Raw genomic sequence first — 21,766 nt, 5'->3', positions numbered from 1 at the left:
ATGAGACCAGAGTTCAATTCCTAGCATTCACAGAACAGCTTATAACTGTATTTACCTCCAGTTCCAAGAGATCTGACACCCTCTTCTGTGCACCAGGCACACACACCACGCACTTACATACATGTAGGCAAAGTAATCGCACAGGTAAAATTTTCTAAAAGAATCTTTGTTAAGAAGATGAGGAGGAGGAAGAGGAGAAAGGAGAATAACCAACAAGAGAAGCAGGCCATGATCCCCCTCTTATCAGAGCAATAACTTCACTGCCATCAGTAACTACTAAGGATAATGCATCATCCACCCAGTATGCTTCTAGTCTGTTCCTATAGCAGCAACCCATGTCCTTGTCTGTTTGTGCTCCTTTAATCAGAGAAAGTGGACACAGAAAAATATAAAATGTTGTCTGTAGCAATGGTTTGCCAGACATAGTTAGTACCTCCACAATCAACTTCACTCCAATTAGCAGATTTCCTCAAACAACCCCAGTTGGTTTAGTACTGTAAGCAAAAAGGACAGACACCAGCACAGAGGAACCACTGCCCAAAAGAGCTGCTCAGTAGCAACCTTTACTTCCCAGGCACTAGATGCCTTCTGTTGACCACAGGGCTGCAAGAATCAGCAAAGGGCACAAAGTCATTTTACCAGTCCAAATGAACTATTGACCATGGCTGTTTTACACTAGAGAAATGTTGTATAACAAGGTTTCTTCCTACTCCTGCCAGCTATTAACCCAACAGATTCAAGGCTCCCGGGGAGCTATGAGGTAGGCAGTGTGGAGGAGAAATAACAGTGAACATGTCTTTGAGGCTTGTTGTAAAGATGACAAGAAATGAAAACATGGTATCTTTGCCTTGGTTCTAATGAAAGGAGGCAAGGATGGACCGAAGTTTTGTCTATACATAAGCAATAAATTTAGCTAAATTTCCAGGGAAAATCTGTGTGCCATGAAATCAAGAAAAAAAAGATAACAATGCAGATTACTATAACCACATTAAAATGACTAAGTTGAGAGGATATAATAATATTTCAATAACATTTCTATTAAACCTCATTTTCAGAATGTGAATGTTCATATATATACACACACGTATATATATACACGTGTGTATATATATGTATATATATATATGTATTGTGTGTGTATGTGAAAAACTAAAATGTTGGTTAACACTGAAGAGCTTCTAATCACAATAGGTCATCTACAGACTTTTTAGTGTTTTTTTAAAATAATCAGAAGATAAATTTTTAAATAATATAAAATTTTAATCACAGTCCATAATCTCAAGCTATAGTAATTTACTGTTTCTTATGTAAAACTAAAATAGGAGCAGTGAAAGTTTTACATGAGTGAGCATCACACACATCATCTACAGACTTTTCAGTGTTTTTTTAAAATAATCAGAAGATAAATTTTTAAATAATATAAAATTTTAATCACAGTCCATAATCTCAAGCTATAGTAACTTACTGTTTCTTATATAAAACTAAAATAGGAGCAGTGAAAGTTTTACATGAGTGAGCATCACACATGTGCACAGCTTGACTTTTAAAGGGTAAATGGTCCAATAAACTTTATATCAAAGCTGAATGACCACATAATCTGAACCTTACAATTAAAAAAAAAAAAGAAGAAGAAGATATGGTCTCCCTATGTAGCCTAGGCTGGCCTGGAACTCACTGTACAGAACAGGTGAGCCTCAAATCCACTAAGCCTGGCAAAAGTATAACCCCAGCTTCCAGCTAGTGATCTGCCCACTTCTCCCTCCTCAGCACAGCCAACCTATGTGCATCAGTGCAACCACCTTGATCCAGTTTTTAAGAGCATTAATTTATAGCTTTCAAATGTTAATGATATGATTAATGTGCTTTAAAAAGAGTAAATTGGCTTAAAGCAATGCCTCAGCAATTAAGAGTCCTTGTTGTTCTTATAGACCCATGTGGTAACTCACAATAGTCTGTAACACTTCCTCAGAAACCAGGTATGCTCATGGTATATAAACATACATGTAAGCAAAACACCCAAACACATAAAAAAAGCAATTAATTTAAAAGAAAGAATGAATTCATGATGGTAAAACTACCAGTAAACCTCTCACAAGTTGAATGACCATCTTTCTCACTTAGCTTTAACAAGGAGGCAGTAATTACAGCTGTAACAAGCAGGCCCAATACAAATATGTCTGACACAATAAACTTAGTTTTTGAAATGCACTCTAGTTATCATTGAGAACAATTGTTTAGACTCATTTTCCAGCTCAATGTTACCGTCAACTACTGGTTTTTATTGGGGTTCAAAAACCATATTACCTAAGACAGACCCTATAGAACACAGTTATACTTAGCTATATGAGAGTATCTATATGAGAGTTAAACTACAGCAAGTACACACCAAACACACAAACAAACAAAAAGTCCCGGCAATTTATCAAACAGATAAATCACTGAAAGATGCTAGCATTACAATTGCCAAATTGGAGTCACCTGGTAAAACACAAGGAGCAGTGATCGTCAATAGTCTGAGGTAGCAAGAGCCAGGAATGGAAAGGTCCACAACTTCCTCTTCATCCAGCTCATCAGGAACAGGCATTTCTGGCCTTATCTGAAGTAAATAATGACATGTCAGAGAGGTTGGCAACAAAACACGGAAAATATATTCTTTGTTGACTCTATGTTAAGATTTAAAAATTGTCTTATACTCAATCACTCTTTAATATCAAAAAGACAATTAATATGAAAAGGTAAGAATATATTCATGTAATAACATGTGTAGTGGTATATACACCTGTAATACCAGCAAAGGCAGGGATTATAGGGATCTCCTTGAGTCCGAGGCCAATCTAGTTTACACAGTGAGTTTCAGTACAGCCAAGGTTACATATAGAGACTGTGTCTCAAACCCTCCCCCCCCCACACACACACCTTTTTAAGATTGCTATCCCAGGTACATCTCTATGACAAAGTTTAAAAACCTTTAGTGGAAATATGTGAACTTTGAAGCATGACAAATATTTTACTTAACAAACTTTGGACTTTACTTAACAAACAAACAAAGTTGTTGCTATAGAAAATAAAAACACTAAAATCAGTAATAAATAGCTTTATTTTACTGGATATAATTTGTATTTTGAAGATTTTTTTTCAGTTGCTTTGTGTTTAGTCAGCTTTGTGAGGATCAAAATAAGAATGTAAAATTGGTACTCTCATAATTTCTACAAGACATAATGGTAAATCAATTATTTAAAATTTTAATACTCTCAATGACACATCATAATGTCCACAGAGGTAATTAGCATTAGAGTAGGGAACCAAAATACAGAAAAGTGGTTGCTATAAGCCTGTCTCTGGGAGTTATTTTTAGAAATAATTAACAATTCCTGCAGACTGCCTTCTTCATAGGTCCCCAAAGCACCATTTCATTAGCAACTGCACTGAGTCAGGATTCTCACAGAGGGATAAAAGAAAACAGACAGCAAATGCTTCTCTTATGTATAATAATCTCAACTCCAGTGAAGCTGCTCAGCCATAAGGAGAGTTATCATCAATACATGAAGGCATGTGACAGCAACTTAACCTCCTGAGCAGTCCCCAAGACAAGACTACACTTAGATTCAACACTGAAAACTTAGTTCCAGGAAGAAGAAGCCAGCCACATTTCAGAAATAACAATTGGACATATGTTCGGATAGAGTATGACAGCACTCACGACGCTACATTATCAGAGATACTCTGGCACATTGAGAGCCTTTCATTTTAACAAGCGGTGTTTCCCAAGAGTCTCTGGGTCATAGCTGGAATTTTCTAAGTTTAGAATGATCGAGAACTGTCTTTGAAATTCTAACCAGTACTAGAGCCTTCTAATTCCTGAAAACTAAATGAATAAAAAAGCAAGCTCACTGTCCCTCTGACATGCTTTCTGATTTTAAGCATCAAGAATCTTTGGAAAGCCAGCAAAATAATTTCCTTAGACCCAAGAAATTATAATGCTAAGTATATAACAAAGATAAACAAAAATCTATGCCCATACAAAGACTTGTACACAGATGTTCAAGAATGATGTGATAAAATAATGGAAATTACACATGTAATTTTTGGTACATATAAAGAATCAATGAAACAAAAGAATGGGTTCTTTAGAAGTATAAACAGCATTAATAAAGGATTCACCAAACAAACCAGAAGAGACAGAGAGAAAAAACTACCAAAAGTAGAGGAAAAGTAACAGATAGCACTGAAATCCAGAGGATCTCTGGGGAATGCTTTGAAAAAAAAAAAAAATATATATATATATATATATATATATATATATATATTCTAATAAATTGGAAACCCTGGAAGAAATTGATAAATTTCTAATACATATCAAGTACAAAAATTAATTCAAGAAGATGTAAAGCCTAAACAGATCAATAATGAACAATGAGACTGAAGCATGAATAAAAGGTCTCCCAACAAAGCAAAGTTCAGGAGTGGATAGATTCATTGTGCAGTTCCACCATGTCTTTCAACCACCACCAAAGCTTCTTAAATTACTCCAGAAAACAGCAAAGAACAGACTGTGTACAAACTCATGCTATGATGCTGGGATTACACTGACACCAAAACCAGATAAGAAAATGACAAGAAAAGTGACTATAAGCCAATTTCCTTGGTAAACATAAATGCAAACATGAATACAAAACTTACCAATACACCAAAGAGATCAAATACTAAGATTGAAGTGGGTTTGTTCTAGATACAGTACTAGTTCGATATACTCAGTTCACATAAAAGAATTAATGCATAAATATAAAGCAAATAGGGGCTGGAGAACATTTACTACTCCAAAAGACCTAGGTTTGATTCCTAAAACCCATACACTGGGTCCCAACCATCTATAACACCATTTCCAGGGAAACATTCTATAGCATGCACATGCAGGCAAAACATTTATACAGGGAAACTAAGATAAATAAATCTTTTTGAAAACATAGCACATGAAAAATACCTAGAAGGAAAATTACAGAATTACTACATGTAGAAAACAAATAACAAAATTCAACATCTCTTTATGAAAAATTCTCTGCCTGAAGAAATCAGAGAGAATGATAGCATCTCAAGACAGAGAAAGTTATATGTTGCCAAATACTTGTTTAACCATGCAAAATATGGATTGCATTTGTTTAACTATGTAAAGATGTATTGAATTTTTTATGTTGTAGAATATTTAACTATACAAAGATGTGTGGCATTTGCTTAATTATGCAAAGATGTGTTACTGTTTTACCTTGCCTGACTAAGGTACCTGAGTGGTCTAATGAAAAAGCTGAGTGCCCAATAGCAAGGGAAGGGGTATATGTGGGACTTCTGGCAGGGAGAATAAGTAGTAGGAGGAATTTAGACTTGGGGAAAGAAAGAAAAAGATGCCAAGAAGACACAAGGACCAGACAGACACAGGGGAAGCAGAGAAGTAAGGCATACAGAATGAAAGGTAGGCAAATAGCAACAAAGCAAAATGTAGAAAAATAGAAACAGTTTGAATTAAGTTATAAGAGATAGTTGAGAACAAGGCTAAGCTAAGGTCAAGCATTCATAATTAACAATAAGTCTTTGTGTCTATATTTGGAAGCTAGGTGGAGGCCCAAAGAAAACCGTAACCACAGTTATATGCAGAAAACTAAAGTCAAGGTTATACTGAATAAGGAAAAAATTTAAAAGCATTTTCTCTAAGATCAGGAACAAGACAAGATTCTCAGCTGCATCCACTATAATTCAATCTAGTACTTAAAACTATATCAAGTCAATAAGACAAAAGAAAAAAGTGAAATGAACACATAAGGAGAGGAATAAGTAAAATTATTCATATTTGTAAACAATATGATATCATACATTACGAACATAAAGCTCCCACCAGAAAAATTTTAATCTGGCATATACTTTCAGAAAAGTAGCAAGATAAAACAACATTTAATAGCTTTCTACACAACAAATATAATGAGAAATAAAACAGGGAAATAATGTTGCTCACAATTTTCACAATTTTCCCTGGAAAGATACCTAGGAATAAGCCTAACTAAAGAAGTGAAGTCTTCTGTAGTTAAAAAGTACTAATCACTGAGAAAGAAGGCAGAAAGGCATCCAAAGTTCATGGACCACCAGGATTAATACTGTGAGAATGGCCTTATTACCAAAAGCAACATAGATAATCTGGGAGATCACTATCAAAGTTCTAAAGATATTCTTCACAGAAACAGAAAATAGTAATTTTAAAATCTGTATTCAAGAACAAGAAATGCCCACCGTCCAAAAATGTATTGAGAGAAAAAGAGGGGATTACAATACCTTCTCTTAAATTATACAATAGAACTGTAATAAAAAAAAAACAAAATAATATTGACTCAAAGGTAAACAGAAAGAGTGATGAAAATCTCCTCAGAGTGATGAAAAAGAGACCTGTATATCCACAGAGAACATTGAAACTGACCTTTATCTCTGTCCTTTTCTTCAAAAAGGAAACCAACCCAAAACAGATTAAGAATTGAGAGGTTGAAAGTAATCTAGGGTTAATACTGTAAGGTATGGGAATAGGCACAGCCTTTTCCTTTGCAGAGGTAGAGGATTCTTTTTTTTTTTTTTAAACTGGGTCTTGTATATCCCAGTCCCTCTCCTTCTGTGTAGCAGAGACCAAGTTTGAGCTCCTAATTACCCTTTTGCTACTTCCCCAGTCTGCAATTACAGGTGTGTACTACCACACCAGGCTGACAATGACTTTGTAAAACAATTAATTTTTTGTGTGTATGGTTATTTAACCTGCATAAATGTATGTATATCCCTTGCATGAGTGGCCCCTGAAGAGGTCAGAAGAAAACAGCAGATCCTTCTGAACTGAAGTAACAGATGGCTGTAAACTACTATATGGTGCTGGGAATTGAACCTGGGTCCTCTGCAAGAGGAGTCGGTGCTCTTATCTGCTGATTCATCTCTCTAGCCCCATCAGTGACTTTTTAAATAGGACTCCAACAGTCCAGGAAATAGCAAGCATTGACAAATGGGGATGGCATCACATTAAGTGCTTCTCATAACAAATGGCAGAGGAGAGGGGCAGCACTTGGACTAGGGAAAAGCCTTTGCCATATACTTACCTAACAGGGATCAATAGCCAGAGTTTATAAGGAATTTTAAAAATTGAACATTAAAAAGCAAATAATCTAATCAAAAATGAGAAAATCGACATACTTTTCAAATGAAGAATAAAGAGCCAATAAGTAAATGTAAAAGTTGCAGCAATATTAGTCATTAAACAAATATAAATCAAAACTACTTTGAGTTCAACTCTAATCAGAATGGCAAATATATAAAAATATATATAATGCTGGCAGTGATGGGGGAGCACTTAATATACTGCTGGGGATACAAGTCAGTATGCAAGCTCCTCAATAAACTAAAAGTAGTACTAGCATATAATCTAGATATCAGGTAAATACCTGAAGGAGCCAAAGGGGGCTTGCTAGAGCGATCCTTCATACTCATGTTACTGTGGCACTATTCACAATAGCTAAGTCACAGAATCAGCCTAATTGCCCAGCAACAGCTGAATGATGAAAGAGAAAGTGCCATGTATACACCATGGCATATTATTTCACCAATAAGAACAGTAAAGTTGCCCCACCTTCAAGTGCCCTGCTTGGAGCGTACAAGACACTAGGGACTGCACAGGGGAGAGCAGGTCAGACATACCTGCCAGCCCAGAGTCTGCCAGTGTCCTGGTCCCACCTCCACCCACAGGAGGAGCCTGCATCCCAATGCCCTGCTGGGAGCCTCCTGAGGACTGGAGACTGTGCACAGGGTAACCTGTCCCATTGGACCAGCCCATCCAAAGTCTGTCAGTGCCCTAGTTCTGCTACCACCCACTGGAAGAGGAGAGCCATCAGAGTATTGAACCTGCTTGTACCCACTGCAAGAGAACTTTGGTTCCATACACAGCAGAAGAGGGAGAGACCCCACTGGAAGAAGGGATAGGTAGGTGACAGTAAAAGAACACAGTCAACAACAGAAAGATCAATATGACACCACCAGAGTCTGGGGACTCCACACCAACAAGATCTGAACTTCCTAACACAGATGAAGAAGAAGAGAATGACCCTAAAAACAACTGCATGAAAATGATAGAAACTCTAAAAGAGGAAATGAGAAAACGTTTAGAGAAATAGAAGACAAACCAAAATTGCAAGAAACACTTCAAACAGTGCAAGGTCTGAAAGCTGAAATAGAGATAAAAGAAACAAAACCAAAAAACAAAAAACAAAACAAACAAAAAACCATTTGAGGGAATGCTGGAAATAGAAAACCTGGGCAAATGATCAGGAACTACAGATGCAAGCATAATCAACAGAATACAAGAGATGGAAGAGAGAGTCTCAGGCATTGAAGATACACTAGGAGAAATAGATTCATCAACCAAAGAAAATCTTAAGTCCAACAAATCCTTAACACAAAATATCCAGGAAATATGGGACACCATGAAAAGGCCAAACCTAAGAATAATAAGCATAGTAGAATGGGAAGAAACCCACCTCAAAGGTGCAGAAAATATATTCAACAAAATCATAGAAGAAAACTTTTCAAACCTAAAGAAAGACATGCCAATGAAAGTACAAGAAGCTTACAGAACACCAAATAGAGTAGACCACACACAAAAATGTTCCCTTGCCACATGATAATAAAAACTCCAAACATACAGAATAAAGAAAGAATGTTAAGAGGAACAAAGGAAAAAGGCCAAGTAACATATAAAGGCAAACCTATTAGAACTTTACCTGACTTCTCCATGGAAACTCTGAAGGCCAGAAGATCCTGGTTATATATTCTACCAACACTAAGAGACCACAAATGCCAGGCCAGGCAAAGTTTTCAATCACTACAGGTGGAGAAACCAAGATATTCCATGAGAAAACCAGAGTTAAACAATACAAATCAATTAATCCAGCCCTACAGAACGTTCTGGAAGGAAAACTCCAACCCACAAAAACATAGGCAATAGATAATCCCACTTTACCAATAGCCAAAACAAAAATGGGGGGAAATCCACACAAAATACCAACACCAACAACAACAACAACAAATCCAAAACAAACAAGAATTAACAATCAATGGTCATTTTAACATCCCTCATTAATAATGGTCTTAACTCGCCTATAAAAAGACACAGGCTAACAGAATGGATAGGAAGACAGAATCCTTATGCTGCATACAAGAAATACACCTCAACTTCAAAGAGAGATGTTACCTCAGAGTAAAGGGTTGGGAAAAGATTTTCCAATCAAATAGTCCCAAAAAACAAGCAGATGTAGCAACCTTAATATCTAACAAATTAGACTTTAATATCAATCAAAAGAGATGAGGAAGGTCATTTCTTATTTATCACAAGAGAAATCCATCAAGGTGAAGTCTCAATTCTGAACATCTGTGCTCCAAATACAAAGGCATCCACATTTGTAAAAGAAACATTACTAAAACTCAATCTCACATAAAACCTCACATACTTACTGTGGGAGATTTTGATAACCCACTCTCAACATTAGACAGGTCCACTAGACAGAAAGGTAACAAAGAAACAAAGGAACTAACAGAAGTTATGAACCAATGGGTTTAACAGACATTTATAGAACATTCCTTCCAAACACAAAAGAATATGCCTTCTTCTCAGCAGCACATGGAACCTTCTCTAAAATCAACCACATACTCAACAATATAGCAAACCTCAAGAGGTACAAAAATTGTAATAACCTCCTGTATCTTATCAGACCACTATGCTTTAAAGTTAGAATTCAACAACAACACAAATTGCAGAAACCCTACAAACACATGGAAACTGAACAATGTGCAATTGGACCATTCCTGGGTCAGGAAGAAATACAGAAAGAAATCAAAGACTTCCTAGAATTTAATGAGAATGAAGACACAATATACCCAATCTTAGGGGACACTTTGAAATCAGTGCTAAGAGGAAACTTCATAGCACTAAGTGCCCACATGAAGAAACTAGAGAATAGTCACATTAGAGAATTAATAGCACAATTGAAATCCCTAGCAGGGGTGGGGGTGGGGGAGGGAACGGGGGACCAGGGGGGATGGGGAACGGGACTCACGCTGGAAGAATAGACACCAGGAAATAATCAAATTGAGAGCTGAAATCAATGAAGTAGAAACTAGGCAAACAATACAAAGAATCAATGTAACATAGAGTTGATTCTTCAAGAAAACCAACATGATAGATAAACCTTTATCCAAACTAACCAAAACACAAAGAGAGAACATGCAAATTAACAAAATCAGAAATGAAAAGGGGGACATAACAACAGACACTGAGAAAATCCAGAGAAACTTCAGGTTATACTTTGGAAACCTGTACTCCACAAAATTCTAAAAATTAACAGAAATGGACAATTTTCTATATAGATGTCACTTACCAAAATTAAATCAAAAACAGATAAGCAATTTAAATAGACCTATAACCCCTAATGAAATAAAAGCAGTCATCAAAAGTCTCCCAACCAAAAAACGCCCAGAGCTAAACACTGAACTGAACTCCTGGAATCCAGTTGTAGAGAGGGAGGAGTGATGAACAAAGGGGTCAAGACCAGGCTGGAGAAACCCATAGAAACAGCTGACCTGAACATGGGGGGAGCTCATGAACCCCAGTCTGATAGCTGGGAAACCAGCATAGGACCGACACAGACCCCCTGAATGTGGGTGTTAGTTAGGAGGACTGGGCAGTCTATGGGGCCTCTGGTAGTGGACCAGTATTTATCCCTAGTATAGGAATGGACTTTGGGAGCCCATTCCAAAGAGAGGGATACTCTCTCAGCCTAGACACATGGGGGAGGACATAGGCCCTGCTCCAAATGATATGACAGATTTTGAAGATCCCCATGGAAGTCCTCACTCTCCCTGGGGATCAGAAAGGGGATGAGATGGGGTTTGGGGGGGGCAGGGGAGGAGGGGAGTTTGAGGGAACTGGGATTGACATGTAAAACAAGCTTGTTTCAAATTTAAATAAAAAATATCATAAAAAAGAACAGTAAAGTCATATCACTTGCAGGAAAGAGGAAGGAGTTAGAGAATCATGTTAAATGCAATTAACAAGACCACATATTTTCTTTTACATCTGAATCTTCCTTTAAAATAATGGACATCAAAGTATATATTAGGAACTGATGAAGACAACTAGGGAGTTGGTGAAAAGATGATCCAAGTTTTTAAAAAGGGAATAAAGTACAGAGATATGTAAGATATGAGAAGGAATTCAGTTATAAAAGGCCACATTCTCTATGATTCCATTTACAAGGAATGTTCAGAAAAGACAAAGGCACAGAGAATAAAAGAAGATTAATGTTTGTTTAAGGCAAGGAGAGGAAGGGAGTAAAGGTGACCACCAACCCAACACATGTTCTTTTAGAAAAGAAAGCTCTCACACAAATCTTTACAAAGTGTTATATGCACTGAGCTGTCCACTTTCAAAGGTGAGTCTTATAGTTTCTTAATTACACCATCAAAGAAGTTGCTTAAAATGAAAGTAAGGTGGGAAGAGCTGGGGTGGTAGCAGAGAAGGAAAAGAAACCACTGCTGTCCTTCCATGTGAGGGGACATAACTGCTGGGCAAAAAGTGTGCTCAAGAACCAAATGCTTCCAGAATTACTTAGCAGAGAAGGGGTGCGATAATTTTGCACACACTATAACATGTCAATTCCTTCTACTGCATCAAAGGACATTACTGAAAATGAGTAACAATATGTCCAGGGCACTGACCTTTCTAAAAGCCACTAAAGAAAGTTCCCAGGTTGGGGGAATAAAGAAAATTCAATTGATGTGAGTGCCAGCTAATGTACGTGCCAGGAGTAGAACTTGGGTCCCTTGGAAGAGTGCTCTTAATTACAGAATCATCTCTCCAGTTCCTGTACTCAGGTCTTAGGAATTATTTTCTCCAGCTATTGGTACAGAGTGAGAACACTCATATGCAAGATTATCTGTTGAAGCTAAAAAAACTTTGGCAATTTTATTGCATTAGCTGCTAAAACATCCAAGGAAAGCTCAGTACATTCTTAGAATACACACACAAAACTATGAGACCTCCCAGTTAAAGCTTTGTATGAAAACAAAACAAAACAAAACCTCAACACAAGGTCAAATTTTAGAAATGAGAAGTTACATTACTTCTTCAAAACTCCATCAAATTGAATATGGGAGCTTTAGTCTACAAAATAGCTCACTTTGCATTGCTAGCCAGGTAACCTTCCAACCACCTTTCTGTGTGTCTAACCTATGAAAATCTAAGAATGTATGCACAAGCAGAGAAGTGTAATGTAGAATGTGTCAAGTATCTGCATAAATTTAGTTAAAAAGAGAAACAGCTTCTGATGAATGCAATGACATTCACTTAAATCAAAGCCAAGAGGGTTACACCATATTTATACCAATGCTAGATACATAATGAGTTCTTCTTTATTGCTTCTAAAATTAGCCCCAGAAATCAACAAGGCTATCTTAAGATCATTGTAAGTCTAATTTTGAAACAGCTGAATATTTTTTAATGACTCTAAGTCAGAAGAAAAGCCAATGTCTTATGCCTAAAAGTTTATCCACTACTGGTGATTTAACTAGAATTCTATATTGTCTTATTTAATTTGTTTTACTTTGTTTTTTTTCCTTTTGGGTAGGTGGAAGAGATACTAAAGAAATAAGAGGATGGTAAGAAATATCGAAGAAGAAGAAGAAGGAGGAGGAGGAGGAGGAGGAGGAGGAGGAGGAGGAGGAGGAGGAAGAAGAAGAAGAAGAAAATACATATAAGTAATGGGGAAGTTGTTCTGTATTTTTTTTTAATATTTAAATGAATGGGTCCCCAAAACAATCTAATTTTTTTTATTTTAACAAATTTAGGTTGTCATTTTGAGATAAACATTGACATTTATACAAATTTACAAAACACATGTAATCATTTAACATCCTCAGCAGTTAGACACAGCCCAATGCTAAGCAGAAACTTAGTAAGTAGTTATTCAACCATGCTAGAGCTTGGTGTCCATCATCTAAACTTAATAATCAACATTAGGAGCGAATGGCCGTAGTATCTAATCCTTATTCACACGAGGTCTCCTCCTCCAGCTCTATCATGTGACAGTTCCCATCTTACTTTAGATGTACTATTTTAGCCCCACCTTTTCTTCTCTGACCTGCCAATCCCCTTACACCTTTGTTCTACCTTGTTAACTTTCCACAAGTTATATGGTATAAGTTTATATTCATCAACAAATAAATATTTGCTTCTTAAGGAAATTTAATGTGAACCTTCATGTGGATGCTGCGAACTATACTCAGATCCTCTGAAGAGCAGCCAGTGCTTTTAACTATTGAGCCATCTTTCAGGTCTTAACTGCATATTGTAAAAGAAGCTATGGATAGTGGTAGCTAGCCAGAGTACAGCTTGAAGTCCCAATGGTTTCCATTATAAAACCCCTAGGTAAGCCTTCCCACTTGTAAGCACTGCAGGACAAGTTGGCCAGTCAAGTCGTTATGAGTCCTCAGAGGTATAGGAAATCCTGCCTTACTTAAGATTTGCTTTCACAGGAGCTTATTTTCAGCTTCTTTTTACATGGTAGCTCCAATTCAATTCAGTGAACATTAGTAAGGTGGCCTAGTCCCTACTAGCTTCTGGTCTCTGTAAAAACTTAACACAGAATAGAAGCAAACATGTTTTAATGCCTGAGGATGCTAAGAAATTCACAACATTTCATCTACAGGATACTTTCTGGGTAATATTATAAGTAAATTCATATAATATAATATCACCTTTACCGTAAAAGCAATCATTAGTCATCTGTATTATTTGGACTCACAGTGGCAATGAAAATAAAATCAGAGCCTGAATTCCTTAATATGATCCAGTACACTAAAGCTGGTTAAATCAGGTAAGTACTTGATTTTTCTTTCTTTCTTTAAAGACAGGTCTCACTACATAGCCCTGGATGGCCTGGAATTTGCTATGTAAACAAGGCTGGCCGTGAATGCACATAGACCAACCTACCTTTGCATTCCTAGAGTGCTGGGATTACACTCATACTACTACACCCATCAGATATTAGATTTATGTTTAGTTTTAAAAAATAATTGTGTGACATTCACAAGGCTGGAGTTCCATCCCCAACACTGCAATGACAATAGCAACAACATTAATAGCTTACTTATTTTCAGAAAAGTTAATGCCATACATTTTGTTGACCCATTAAAGGTTATGACACTTACTTCTTGCCATATAAGTCATCTCCTATCTTACTAAAAATGATTTTTTCTTATGACATTTGTTGTTTGAGAAAAATGAAGATATCCAGCAGCACAGGAAATAGAAAATATTAATCTGTGTGGCCATGATTAGAAATGAACTCCAAGAAGGTGCTCTCACTCGACAGGAAAGGTAGTGCCTAAAGTGGCACAGACCTTCTGGACAAGCCATGACTGCAGTCACTTGAAATGACTCAGTTTACACTACAGTGTCTTACACCTGCTTCAAGGAGGTAAGCGCAAGACCTTACATACTAAAACAATAATGAACAAGTTATATTATATCGGTACTTCACCTAGAGGTGCATATACATTCATCAGATAAAGAGCTCCTGTGACCAGAGATAAAGACACATGACCAGAAAAAAAGCCCAGAGAAGGCAGGGAAAAGGCAGAGCACTTACCTTTTCTGGCAGGTGAAGAATGGTGTGGTCTCCTGCAGTGAAGTGAGACAGAGATTTGTATGCAGCACTTGCTACAATGGGATCCTGAATGAGACAGGAAAGCAACACACATCAAACAGCAGATTGAGAGGAGGCAAGACAGTTTTCCCTCCCCAGTGTCAGGCCACTACAGTCAGTGTCTGAGGAGTGATATCTAATTGCTACTTAAGCCAAAAGAACACTACCAGAGGCTTGAGAAGAGAAATCAAGTTTCCCAATTCAAAGAAATATTGCTTAAAAATAGAAATAGGGGCGGAGGGTGGGGGAGACACAAAAAAACATCATTAAGACTGAAGTAAGAATGGCTGAGGAAAATTACCATCATCAGGCATTCTTCTGGAGAATGTGCCGCAAATAGTAACAGAAAATAAAAACTAGGCCGGTGGGCTCAGAAACAATAAATTTTTATCCTAACTTAGACCTTAAAAATTACCTGATTACTCAACCCCTCTGAATTAGTATGGTTTAGCAGGACTTCGGAGGTTTGGAGTCTGAAAAGTCCATGTAGAACAGGACAAGCGAACCATTTCTAGTCCAAGCTCATGCACCCTCAGGTCATCTGACATCTCCAGCCCTCTGTACTCTTCAAGCCACTCAAGGACTTGGGAGACGGCTTGTGCATTCAGAAAACATGACTTCTTGAGTTGATCCCAAGAGTCCCCCCAACCCCCCAACCCCCCCACACACAAACACACAAACGTGCATGGCATGTGAGCCAGTGTGCCTAGTATGGTGGTGCAGGCAGTTTCCTGGGTCTCACTACACAGCCAGTCTACACTATTTGGTATATTCCATGACACTAAGGGACATTGTCTCAAAAAAAGATATGACTGAGAAGTGACATCTGAAGTTGTTCTATGGCCTCCACATACAAACACACACGTACCTACACAAACTCATATACCCCCACAAAAATACACAAACTGTACTATACTACACCTTCTATTTGGTACATTATTTGAAAGGGCCAGAGCAAAAACAGAAAATAATCATATAAAAATAAGGGATAATGTCAACAACCTTTGTATCTGTCATTATTGAGAATGAAAGAGAACAATTTTTAAATCTAAACTTACTAATAGTCACTTTTTTAAAAAAAAAAATCATGACCAGTTCAAGGAAGCTATATTGTTTATCTTGAGTCTTGTTTCAGAGCCCTTTCCCCGGTTTGTTCTGAATCACTGATATTCTCATGAGTATACCTTGTTTTGAGTGTGAGTCCACAAGAAGCTGAGGACTTGGGCCTTAAAATTCTGAAAAATCAGAAAACAAAAAGGAAAAAAAAAATTAAGAAAAGTTTCAACTTGAAATGAAGAATCTGAATAAGAGATAGCAGAAAATAAGCTACTTTTTAAGTCACAGCATCAATTGACTCATCTGTTACTCAGACAAGAAAAACTATTCACATTAGCCATTTAAACGCATGTATAATTATATGTTCACTGAAATGCTGAGATGATACAATTTATAAAGCTGACCACTATCTCTGACAAATGTCAGTTGTTCATGACACTACTGTTAGCATCCTGCCCAGAAGTTCACCTTCCCTAAACTGGATACAGGGAGGGTGTATGGTAGGTAGCATGTGGTGTGATTAATTCCCTGTTAGACTGTACATGTCATACAGCACTTACTGTGTCTTTTTCATTTCAAAGACATGAAACACAAATCCTAGACCTATTGCTTCAAATGATAATTATTTCATGAATAATTAGACAAACACAGAACTGTTTACATGCTGTTACTTAGTCTTCTTTGTGCCAGCAAAGGTTAAGGTTAGTGTTTAACCCTCCAAACCATATTCAGTTCTTCTTTCCTCCTTGGCTTTACCAAGTCCGTGACACAGACGTCAACAGGAAGCAACATTACACATCTTCAACGTCAAAGCCTGATGACACCAATTAAATCACCATTCCTAATGGTCCTCCTAAAAAGGTTAGTTGCTTCCTCCACCACACCCATTTGCCAGTCTTTGAACTTTGGAAGAAAATGATGTGGACCAGAGTATAACTAGATATCCCTAGTAGAGGGTATTTAGCTAGACAGTCCTGAGTTCAGGCATCAACTTTCATTTACTTAAGGTACTTGCCTGGAATATTTCAGACACTCAATAAATGCTTATTTCTCAAGTGGATATGACTCAAAACCTCAGTGCTTTAATTTTAGTAAGATTTTGAAATAGCATCTACCATTATTTATCAGTACCATTAAGGCCTAATATGGTTTAAATAAATGTATTCTGAGTCAATGAATAAATATACCATAACTTATGGAAGGCAATTTTAATAGCACAATCCAATTTAATCACGAACTCTATGATTCACTGTTTATAGCCTAATGGGGAAAATTATATATCCCTATAGCATAAAATAGAAGTCATGTTCATAGAAACATACAAAAAAGTTTGAGAACAGCAACTCCTGTTAAAGAAAAAATCTTGAAGGATAGAATAAGATAGAGCAATTCTTTAATTCATAAAGCGTGTTTTTAAAATTGAAGATAAAAAGGAGGGAAGTTAGTCAGAGGGAGCAGCATGAATAAAAGAAGTAGAAATGTTTGAAGACATATTGGGAGACGCCCTTTGTATCACTGAATGCCTGGGTGTGGGACAACAAGGAACTGCCATGAGGTAGGGGGCAGGATTGGTTTGCTGAACTTCGCTCCAGGTGAACCAAAAGCTCAGAAGTGACTCTGAAGAGAAGTGATATAAGAACTGCTTTGGGAAAACTGAATTTCACTCTGCCTTGAATCTGAGTAAATGCTAAGAAGTAACAGAAACCTACCTAAACACATACATAGGAAGAAACAGGGAGCTAGGACAGACAGAAGAATAGAAAAGAGAAGGAAGAACGATGATGAGGAAGGAGGTAGAAGAGAAGGAATGAGAGAAAAGCAGATGGGAGGAAGAGGAGGGAAAGATGGATGATGGAGGAAAGGAGGAAGGCAGATCTATCCACTGTGTCTTCACTTCTGCTAATCAGTGGAGTACTGTTCCTGTACAGACCACCCTTACTTAGGAGGAAGAAATGGGTTAAATGGCCTCAATGCAATCTGCCTGAATATCAGAAAAACATTGATTACACAAAGACAAACCAAATCGATATAAAATCTGAAAGAAACAATAACAGAGGTCAAAAGGCATTTCTCGGCCATGAATACACAAACCTCAAAAACTAATACATAAAAACGACTTCACAAAGTAACACATAATAAAATTTGAATAATTCTAAGTACTAGCAATTCAAAATATAAGATTTCGGCTCTTGAGGACAGAAAACAAATGTGTCCACCATGCTATTACTGTTAGTCTAAGCTCCTGATCAATCACCCTGTAGGCTCTGGACAAGGTAAGGTTGAATACAAAGAGAACTGGTGTACTACATATGCTAAGAATAATAAGGAAAACTTCCCTTAATACTGTAAAACAAAAGCCTACACATAAAAATAAACTTGAAATATTCTGTGTTGGTTCCACAGTTCACTCAGCAACTACACACCCAGTATATACTTTGTACAGTTATAGTCCTGGATGTTCAACCGCAGCAATGATGAATTTGATTTTATTCATTGTGTGGCATTTTAAATGATGAGAAATGGGGCTAGAGAAGCAGTCCAGCTGTTCAAACCATTTCTCGATTTTCTAGAGGACCTGAGTCAGAATCTGAGAACCCAGGCCAGGTGGCTCACAACCATCTGTCACTCCAGCTCCAGAGAATCAACCACCTTTTTTTCTGGCCTCTGAAGATAAGTAAACACACATGGCACATGCACACATGTGGCACACACATAAATATAAACAAATCTTTAAAGTTACTAGAAATATTTTCCGTTTAATACCGATTACAGAATCTTAGTTTATTAGAGTCCTTGATTCACCAGATAGAACGTTCACCAGTGAACACACATTGCAGCTCTTTGAAGGAAATGAAGTACTGGCGAGAGAAGGAAACTGCAGATTATACAAGTGCGGACACAAACGTAGCTTTTATTGTGCAATTATTTCCCTCAAAGAAGAACTAGGAAGACAGTATTAAGCAGCACCATAAGAATCTTTTCCGTAAAGACTCTCACGAGTTTATAATGATAAACGTAACTTTATAAAGCTGGGAGAATACATCCTGCCTTTGTAAGTCTTATTGCTTATATTTTATGATTTAAAACATTAGTCAAAGGTTTTAAATGGTTAATCGTATATACTATTACGTAGAGCCACTTTGGAAATCAGTATTTTAGAAATGGAACTCTTAACATAAAACACATTTTTTAAATCTTGACAATTGTCATAATAAAAGCACAATCTCCTTTTATGTAAACTAGTTGTAAAAATGAAGAAGAATTGATTGCAAAAGTGGTTATCACATCACACACATTTCCTCAGAATACAGCATGTTGGGCTCCAAATACATACCTCATATTCAACTGTATTGACTGTCAAGGAAGGAACGAGAGAAAACAGTTCACTCAGGGTCTTTAATATGAGTGGTCTCGTGTCACAACTCAACTTTGGAGAGAGGGCATTCCAAGTGGAGCGAATGCAAACAACCTATGAAACAAATGGAAAAAAGTCAATAACTAAAAAAATTCAAACTTATATTCGGTCATTATAGGATTGCCATCCAGGCATGGTGGCACAGGTATGTAACTCCAGCTTCTTTGGAAGTTAAGGCACTAGGATTCAAATTCAAGTTTGTCTTCACTGCAAGACAAATTCAAGGCTAGCCTCGGCAACTTAGCAAGACCTTATCTCAAAACAGACATTAAAAAAAGAAAAGAAAGCAAGGAAGGGTACTGGAGACGCAGCTCAGAGCTCAGTGAGAACACTCCTTAGCATTCAGGAGGCCCTGGACTTGATCCCCAGTACTGCACAGAGGAGCCAAGAGGACTCCATTCCAATATAAGAGGGAGGGATGGAGGGATGGAGGGAGGGGAGGAAAGGAGGGAATGAGGGAGGAAGGAAATTGATAGAAAATAAGATTTTATAAGATAGTAACCATAAAAAGAAAGTTTCAAATCAATTTAAATTGTTGAAGATGCAACTTGTCTCACAAAATTGTTTTTTAACTACTTTCAGTTATCAAACAACTTCCCCTGTTGCAGTTTAAACAGCAAGTATACCCTGCCTTGCCCCAAAGTTTGGCACCCAGCTCATGAAGATCTTGAAATCGGAAGCCCATGAGTTACTCCATTGATAAGTTCACAGCTGAATAGGTTACTAATCTGAGGCACCTGTCAGAGAAAGGGGGTCGCCTGAGATGCCCTTATGGAAGGAGTACCTCGCACTTCCCTTGGTGTTTTCCCTTCCCTCCCCAACTCTCTTCTACCTACCCCTCCTCCAGAACTTTCCAGGTTGCCATGAGATGGCCAAGCCTTCTCTGCCAAGGTGGCTGCCTTCCTAGAGCCCAAAGGTACAGAAACATGACGGTGACATGGCACTTCTGTAGTGTAAAGCAGAGCAAAGCTCCCCCTTACAATTCCTTTCCCAGGCATACTGTCACAACAATCCTGACATCATATGTGTTCTCTCTCTCCCTCTGTCTACCTCTCACTCAAACATGCAAGCCTCCTACATACATTAACTCCAGCTTTTGCATGTGTGTATATATGTATGTATACCATTTTATTAACATCTACTCCCAAGAACACACACACACACACACACACACACACAGAGTAAAGTATTTCATCCAGAAAACGGGAAGGGGGATATCAATTATATATATATATATATATATATATATATATATATATATATATATGGATCAAAAATTCTCAATTAAATTTGCCTTAGAAAAATGTTAAGGAGATGATAAAAATAATTTTACTTTGATGACATTTTAAGTAATTTCAGATTAAGAGAGGCTGCTAAGCATTAAATCGGAACACAACCACAAATGTTACATCACTTGCCCAATTTCCTTAAACCAGTGTTCCTAGTCATTAAGATACCTGATTTTACAGTCATTCAAATACCTTCCTTAATGTTAATTTTAGCTCTAACAGATGACTGTTTCCCACTTATTGATATTTTATTAAAAATTTTAAGACACAGGCAAGAAAAGTGCAAACAAAAGGATTAATGGGATTAATCCTTCCAAAATGCCAAACTCTTTGGTTATGCTGTAATTAATATATACAACTTATCTCTATCTACAGCCATAAATTGTTTAGGAAAAACTACATGAATAGTTACAGATATGTCTAAAATACATGAGTATATATGTTTAAAGATACAGATTAAGAAATGACCCAAAGCCAGGCAGTGGTGGCACACACTTTAATCCCAGCACTCAGAGGCAGAGGCATGAGGATCTCTGTGAGTTTGAGACCAGCCTGGTCTACGGAGTAAGTGCCAGGACAGGCTACAAAGTGACACAGAGACCTCCTGTCTCAAAATACCACCCCCCCAAAAGAAAGGAAAATTAAAAAAAGAAATGACCCAAAAGAGCAGAAAGAATATGTTTCTCTTATTGGTTGATGAATAAATGCTGATTGGCCAGTAGCCAGGCAGTCATTATAGGTGGGGCTACCAGACTAGGAATGCTGAGAAGAGGAACACAGACAGAAGAGAGTCGCCAGAGAGACACCATGTACCCACTGGGAAGGTAGGATGCTGGGATATTCTCCAATAAGACAGAGCAACATAGAGATACAAAGATTAACAGAAATGGGTTAATAGTCAGGAGAGAGCTAGCCAATAAGAAGCCAGAATCAAGAAGTTTATGATTAATATAAGTCTCAATGTGTTCACTTGGGACTGAACAGTGGTGGGACTACATGGAGAAGAACCTTCCATCTACAGTACACAGAACCAGGAGGAAACAGAACATAAAATGCACTCCTGTCCACTGTAGGATTTAGCAAGCTATATTGGAAAGGAAGTGAAACATGCAATTCTAAGTTATTTGACATGACTAGAATTGTGTTGAACATAAAATAGTTGAAAGAGGAATCAAAGAAGGAAAGAAATGTCAGTGGGTGGGAATCCTGCCAGTGTGTATCAAGAGATGGTAAGGCTT

At 37.3% G+C, this 21,766-nt stretch overlaps 1 protein-coding gene across 3 annotated transcripts in view; it reads right to left on the bottom strand.

Annotated features, from left to right (window-relative positions):
- Focad (focadhesin) overlaps nucleotides 1-21,766 on the bottom strand; it is a 289,725-nt gene that overhangs the window by 99,226 nt on the left and 168,733 nt on the right. For all 3 annotated transcript variants that reach the window (XM_051188149.1, XM_051188150.1, XM_051188151.1), the window contains 4 exons: nucleotides 19,159-19,293; nucleotides 15,953-16,003; nucleotides 14,712-14,795; nucleotides 2,479-2,596 (listed from right to left, as the gene is read on the bottom strand). In XM_051188149.1, the coding sequence (XP_051044106.1) occupies nucleotides 2,479-2,596; nucleotides 14,712-14,795; nucleotides 15,953-16,003; nucleotides 19,159-19,293 (388 nt within the window). The remainder of the gene's footprint in view (nucleotides 1-2,478; nucleotides 2,597-14,711; nucleotides 14,796-15,952; nucleotides 16,004-19,158; nucleotides 19,294-21,766) is intronic.

This window comes from Phodopus roborovskii, unplaced genomic scaffold (genome assembly GCF_943737965.1).
Source record: "Phodopus roborovskii unplaced genomic scaffold, PHOROB, whole genome shotgun sequence".
NCBI classification, from domain to species: domain Eukaryota; kingdom Metazoa; phylum Chordata; class Mammalia; order Rodentia; family Cricetidae; genus Phodopus; species Phodopus roborovskii.
Note: the sequence above shows the minus strand (reverse complement) of the source record. Positions and strands in the feature narration are given on the sequence as shown.